The sequence below is a fragment of the Capsella rubella genome, unplaced genomic scaffold, assembly GCF_000375325.1.
Source record: "Capsella rubella cultivar Monte Gargano unplaced genomic scaffold, Caprub1_0 scaffold_2, whole genome shotgun sequence".
In the NCBI taxonomy this organism is placed as follows: Eukaryota; Viridiplantae; Streptophyta; class Magnoliopsida; order Brassicales; family Brassicaceae; genus Capsella; species Capsella rubella.
The window spans coordinates 7,549,348-7,556,953 of NW_006238922.1; the positions used below are offsets into that span (position 1 = coordinate 7,549,348).

General features: G+C 29.5%; 1 protein-coding gene across 2 annotated transcripts; it reads right to left on the reverse strand.

Annotated features, from left to right (window-relative positions):
* Nucleotides 1-1,136: 1,136 nt before the first annotated feature.
* LOC17895423 lies at nt 1,137-4,272 on the reverse strand. 2 transcript variants are annotated; one of them, XM_006302251.2, is made up of 11 exons: nt 3,946-4,272; nt 3,755-3,857; nt 3,629-3,654; nt 3,231-3,455; nt 3,072-3,143; nt 2,891-2,983; nt 2,780-2,821; nt 2,579-2,683; nt 2,329-2,494; nt 2,142-2,251; nt 1,137-1,498 (listed from the first exon to the last, which is right to left on the reverse strand). In XM_006302251.2, the coding sequence occupies exons 1-11, from the start codon at nt 4,153-4,155 to the stop codon at nt 1,412-1,414; spliced, it is 1,239 nt and encodes a 412-aa protein (XP_006302313.2). In that variant the 5' UTR covers nt 4,156-4,272; the 3' UTR covers nt 1,137-1,411. The 2 variants fall into 2 exon arrangements, with proteins under 2 accessions (XP_006302313.2, XP_023643756.1); XM_023787988.1 differs by having other exon boundaries at nt 3,755-3,846; nt 3,946-4,110.
* Between the last annotated feature and the right edge of the window lie 3,334 nt (nt 4,273-7,606).

The window sequence follows — 7,606 nt, forward strand, 5'->3', positions numbered from 1 at the left end:
GCCAAGTTGCTGAAGAACTTACGATATTTGGAGGAGAAATATCGTAAAGACTGATAAATCATTAACATTTCTCTCATCTGGTCGACCGATCGTTACCACTTGGGAATAAAATGATCGACTAATCAATTTTTGTTTTACTAGATTTGTGAAATATAAATAGGCTCAAGTCAAGTCTACCTTGTCTAAACCTAATTGTTAGTTCACTAACTTCTCATAGAGTTCCCATACATCTTTCTTTACCAGAAAATCACTGGAGGATCACAAGTTAACTCAAACCTAAATGCATTACATATTAGGTACTTTTAATTATATGGTTTATGTTTCTATACCCAATTAACAAACCAAACTGTAAACCAGAATTAAAAAATATTTTTAAAAGTACATATATCTAAATCGTCTGTTTTATCAATGATTTCCAATATCAAGTGATCATTAGTTAACTATTTTACAAGATCATATGTTATGTTTTAAAATGGAGAAAACCTCATTAAAAAAATCATTAGTGTGGAATCCTCCTTATTCCCTGGATGAAAGCTCTATATGGAAATTTGCATTCGCGTATTTGGAAATGATGAGGAATTAGATGATTTTGATGATGAGGATGAAGACGCTGAGGAGTAAATATCATATAGTATTTGTTGTAGTAGCAAGGTCATGCATTTCTGATGTTTGTTTGCGAGTTGCAAGATAAAAAAGATATTTGTGAGACTAAAAGATTAAATTTATATTTTGATGAAATTATGTGATTTTATATGTTAAATTGAAAACATATATATATATTTTTTTGGTGAACAAATTGAAAATATATATTTGTGAGACTAAAAGAAATACATATTTTTTTCTGAAATGTACATACATCTATTACCCCATGAACTCATTATATCCTAAATTAAAATAAAATTTAAAACTCCCAAATTAATTATAAAACCAAAACTGACAAATACATTAATTTTTTTGACTCAAGCTTTGAATCACTCCTCAACACTCTACCGGAAGGGATGTCAAACTTTTACGTATGTACCCGAGCCATATTACAAAAAGCAACTAATTCTAAATAACAAACTAGGAAGTTCATTAAAGATTAATATACAATAAATATATATATATATATATAACAACCCTTATAAGTAAACACGTTTAAAAGATTTTAACATTGCTTATAAAATTTTAAATAATCGTATAATGTTTCACAATTCAGAATTAATAATATAGATTTAGAATCCATAGTTTTATTACTCTTACAATCCAATCCGAACAAACCAAATTAAAGAACCGTAATTATTGTCCAATGCATAATTCCCTAATAATCATGGACAAAATAAAAACCTCTAACAACAATCATTGTCAAATAATAAATAAGTCTACGTTTCTTGGGGAATGACTTGGAGAGCTATGAAAAAAAATAGGAACATCATCCACAAGCTGGCACTGGAGGAACTAAAGGCAATGATGCGTCTCGATCACACATATCCGCACTAATGGTTATGACTCCTTCACCCTGCCATGATTTTAATTATGAAGTTCAAAAACTATGCAACTTAATAATCAATGATAATGATGATATATACTCTTGAATTAAAACTAAATTCTATGAATAAAGTTTAGTATTTAGTCAACCAAACTAGATAATGTTTAGTTTAAAAAGGTTAACCCAAATCAATTCAGCTTCTCAATTGCGTTTTAAAATCAATAATTCGCTTTTTAAAATTGTTAATTTTTTTTTTCCCAAATTGATTTGGTTTTGATGAAATTTAAAAGTGGCGGTTCATTTCGGATAAAAAAGAGAGACTAGGTCTCATATTTCATATCAGACTTAATCAAATTGCAGTATAGTGTACTCGAATTATCAATTTTAAAACGCTATTGAAATTTTTTGATTGTGGTTAATTGGATATAACTATAAAGTCTGAGTGGAATTTGATAGAATTTATGTCGTATAGGTGGAATTAGGTAGAGACTGAAAGTGTAAGGGGAACGTAGTTGAAACGCTATATTACAGGGGGACTAGTACATGCAGCCGAATTAAAGTTTAGTATAAAGTTTATAAACACAATCACAAGATAATGATTTTATTATTTTAGTCCTTAGATATGAAGAGATTGAAATATTCAAACATTAGGTTAGAATGTAGATGTTGTTACCTTAGCAATGTTTCTGAAGTAAGTAGTTGTATAGTTTCCAGTTGGAAACAAGGCTTCCACTATATCAGCTAGTACAAGATTTGGTTGCGAGATTGCTCCGTCGTACCAGTCTTCTCATTTTGTAATAAAAATCAAATATTTTAGCTCAAATCAATAGACAATAAACAATGTATTAAGACTTTCTTACCAAGAGTTGTTCCTTTGCTGACCCTTTTGTCATATCTCCAAATGCTCTGGTTCGCAAGAAATGAAAAGCAAGAGTTATCATCAACGTTTATGTTCGCCAAGAACGTTGTTTGTGTGTAATTCTGAGGGTCGGACGATAGCGTTTCATCGATCACCGCATCCACAGTCTGTTAAATCGAAGTTTTGAGGCTAAGTTTATTTTGGTCATCAGCAGAATGAAAGCTAAAGAAATGTGTGACACGCGCGCTTACGCATAATATGGCGTGGAGTGCTTCCAAATCATCAGGATCAGTGACATTGTAAGAGATTTTGTTTATCGATTTGTCGATATTTTCTCCACCCGCATCTTCTATAAACTGTTGTGTTTGTATGCATCATGTTCAGTTCCAAAAGATGTTTCCGGAGATTTAAAGACACAACTAATGGTCACAAATGTTGAATTTAATGCATACCTTTAGCTTGTGTGATTCCTTGGTAAAACTCCAAATGCATCCCTTGAAGATAAAAAATTACACACAATGAGTTTAGAATCATATATAAAAAGTAGAAGAAAGCTTTCTTACATTTTGATCATATCCCATCCAAGCTACAATTGGCTTGAAGGATTTTGTCTTGTTAGCAGCCATTTGAGTCAAGCAAGTATAGCTTGCTTTAACCTACAATGGTTCCACAACATATTTTATAAACATTAAGAATAGACCATGTAGACACTTTTCTCAAAGAGAAGCAAAGATTGTCACTAACCGCATCATAGACTTGATTGGCTTTAGTTTCAAGATTGGTAAAAGCTCCGAGGAATTTAATCCACTCCGCTCGCTTATTCAAGATTACAAAACAAGCATTACCTCTGATTAAAATGTGTAAAGTTGATCTATATCGGCTAGGTGATCTATGAATTGATACCTGAAGAGGAGTGCCTTCACTAAGTGGGAAAAAGTTTGCAAAATTGCAAGTCTGAGGTTGATCGGTGTCGCTAATGAAATGCGCTGCGAATTGAGATAACACCTCCCCTTGTTTTTCACCTTTATCAAGCTTAACTACTTCTCCTGCCTCAAAGAGTTTCAGAACACACGGTGAAGCAACCGCCTCCGATGTTATTCCCTTCAAGCTCCCGAGTAAGCCAAGTAGCTGCGGATATAATCATAAACTTCGTCGTTCGGCTTATCTAAAGACAACATCAAAGTTTTCTCCCATTCTAATGCGTGAACCTAAAGAAAATTATTTACACTAGTGCCAACCAAAATCTAGATCTAACTTAACACAAATCCAAATCTTGAAGTTAGCTAGAAAATAGTGTTTACCTCGAAGAATGATACCGGAATGCCTCCTAAACAAGTAAAGCACACAAAGAGATCTCAAAAACAAAGTATCTTACTCTCTTAAAAAACAAAGGCAAAACAAAAACAGGGGAACAAAACAGAGCATACCTTGAGAAGATTGAGTGTCTACTGAGTAGTTGATTAGTGGAATCACATAAGACTTTATCCTGGAAGTACAATACTTTGTCCGAACCGCCATTCTAGAAGTGTTCTACATATTAACTTCAATTTTTCAGACAAGGACCATACTATACATTTGGAAGCAAAACAAAGACAAGTTAATGAGAAGAAGCAAGAACCTGAATAAGGAGATAGCTTTTGCCATCAATGGCGTTCTTGATGACTTTAAAGGTCTGTCCATAATAGATATGAAAATTCTCAGCATCTTCAATCTTTGAAATGCTTCCAACCTTTACATTGTTGGAAGCTCCGTTTGATTCTCTAGCTACCATGCACCAAATTACTAGCAATAACACTAGAGGCCAGGAGCCATAAGACAATGAAGACATTATCACTGTTGATGACTGATGAAGAAAGAAGACAAAATCAACTAAAAATCCTTAAGGAATTTAGATTGGCTCTTCTTGAATTCACACTACAAATATCTGAAATGTTACAAGAAGGGGAGAGAGAGTGAGAGTGAGAGTGAGAGAGATGAGAAGTATTTTATTACTATTGTTTTCATTTAGCAAAGATATACTTTTTTTTAATATGCTAGCAATTCTATTGGAATGTACTTTTTGTTTTCTAGTTTGGATTTTAAACAATTGTGGAATTCAGATGGAATATTTTGCCTCACTGGACTTACTTATTTAAGAGTAAATGTACATGCAACCACTATTTTATTATAAACATCAGTACAATATTACATTCTTCATATATATAGTTTTTATTTCATTTTAGTTAATGCCAATATATATATGGATCTCTCGTATGATAGCTCAAACATATTTACACTTAGGTGATTGCCAAGTGATGCAAAAAGTCATTGTGTCACTAGCCCCATTATCATATATAGTGTATAAAATATAAAAAGATAAAATGTAAAAATTAACTATCTTTAATCAAATTATCATCTCTTCTTCTAACATCAGCTATACAAATTCTATAATCTAAAAAATGAAGAAGAATGAGGAATAAAAATATCAAATATATAAGTAAAGAAATTATGTTCCTTTTTGTTTTTACTGATAGTAGAAAAATAGTTTGATTTACCATAAAGCTATTTTCCAGCCTAATTTATTTATTATTCGTAAATGTAAAATTATATTATGGCTTAGAATAATATTTTCATCAAATAAACTAAAACTGACTCAAATGAGCCAACTCGAACAATTGTTTACATACTTGATAATATGCGGATCGGAACGAGTTTTGCTAAAGAAGAATATTTGTAACTGTAGTATAATAATAAAAAATTCTGATACATAATCAGTAATATTGTTATGGTCATAATTCATGAAGTAAATTGTGTAACACAAACAGACAAATAATAATTTCTTATAAGAAAAATTACAAAAGAGAAAAAGAAAGAAATAGAAGAAACTGATCATGTATTGATTGAAAGGTGAGAACAATAGAGGTGGTGACCCGTGAAGAGAGAGCACGCGACTATTATTGGTTTGTCACTTTGTGTTTGAATAGTTTTAGCACTTTTCGCTTTCTTGTGATTTTATGTCTTCACCCATTACGTCTTACCACGTGCATCCCATCCCACATTACCACAAGCTCGACGACTCCAAAGATCCTAAAGAGATAATAATGCAAATGATGGTCATTTTTAGAGTATTATAATTACTTTTAATAGATTAAACTAAAGGTACTAGGTTCGGACCCGCACTAAAGCGCGGGGGAAATAATTATATATATATAATTTTTAATTGATTATAATATGTTATATTTTAATTTTATTGCAATGCATTCGATTACGGTGAATTATATATTTGTATAATAAGTTTAAATAAAATACTAAACGGAAAAGCGAGTAAATAATAATATATTGAGTTTTGATACAAATTAAATAACATTAAAAATTAACAGCATGAAACAATCTTTATCGACAAATTATTCAATTGACCATTTCTGTAGTAAAAGTAGGAATATACATAAAAATTACATACTTACAATATATTTTATGAAGAATCAACTCGTAACATAATTCATTTGGTAAAAAACATTATTCATAACTCGCTTTACCATTATAATTGTGATTTTAACAAACTACCCGTGAACTATCTAAATTTACATAGTTTGATATATAACATATTTTATCAATAGTAATTATGTCACAAAAAAGTAATTTTAATATTTTAAATTCTAATTATTTTATATATTTCAACCTTTTAATTATAATATTTTAAAACTTTTTGAACTTTTAAATACGCTCATGTAACAATGGTTTTAATATTGATCATACTGATTTAAATCATTGTCCAAAATATTTAACCGAGTGTAGTTGAGTATTATATGTCCGTTTTGAAACATTCAAATTGCAACATATGCAAAAAATAAAATAAAATTTTTATTAAATATTTTTATTATATAGTATAATATCATAAATTAAAAATAATATCAAATAAATGTTAAAGAAGAATGATAATTGTTTTTAATATATTATATTAAATTAGTTAGAGAGATATTAGGAAATCATAAAATTAGTTATGGAAATAATATAATCTTAAAATTAGATATGGAAAGTATCCGATATATGTATCCAAACCCATTTTAATATCCAATTTTGAAGTATCCAATTGTTAAAATCGGGTTAATTTTTAATTTTGACTCGATCCGTATTCTATTTTGTACTTCTCTTTTACTAATATAGAGATTAAGAGAACACACACTGCATAGTTTTACATTTGAAATGTTGAGTAATGAAAAGTTAGGCTTCTTCAAGTATTGTTTTGTGATTATCGAATTATATATACTATAGTGCGGGGGAATAATTTCAAAATATAATATTTTTATTTTTTATTTTTATTATACTTTGGTGTATATTTAAATTTATGCTTGATAATGGAATTTGTAAATTTCAATAGGAGTAAATTGGTAAAAGTAAAATTATTAAAATATCATAAAATATAGTGTTTGTAAAAGTAAAACAGATCTTATGATTTTGTAGACATATTTTAGAAGGAAGTAATTATAATACATTTGTCTTTTTTACAATTTTATATAACAATAATATTAATTTTGAAATTATAGTTTAATGTATATATATAATAAATAGAGGAGTTTATTTTGGCCTTTGATTATATACTAGTGATGGACCCGCACGTACGTGCGGGGTTATTTTTACAAAATTACGATTTTTTATGTAGATGCTATTTTGGTAAAATTTTGTTTTATGAGTTTATTTGATAAACTATATATAGACATATAGTTGTAAAATATAGATATTGTATTACATAATAAAATTTTAAAATTGTAATTTTAAAATAATTTAAATGAAAATAATAAGTGATATTACATGTTTATTTTTTAATTTAATCAAAACATTTCTAACTGCTTACTTAGAGATGTTAAATCGGATTTGGGTTTAGCTTTAGTTTGAATTGTTTTATGTGTAGTTTAGAATTGAAAACCCGTCATGTCCCTTTCTGTCTCGTCCTGACCCGTCCCGTCCCACCCCGCCCCGTCCCGTCCCACCCCGCCCCGTCTCGTCCCGTCTTCTATCTGTCATAAAATTTATGTCCCGTAATCGTTTCTTTTTAAAACATAATCATTTGCCAATGTTTATTATAAGAAACTTGGTAAAAGATTTAGACAGGATACCCGTATTCCTCGTTTAAATATTCCTTGTTCGATTTTTAATTTTATTGATCTTTCAGTTTCATCTTTATTTCTCATTACTTTCTTCAATTCAAATATTCATGTTTTAGCCTTTTTGTTTTCTAAAGATTTAGGTATTTCTATTTTTTAATACATGGATTTATTGTAGTTTTGTTATCCGAAGTATAC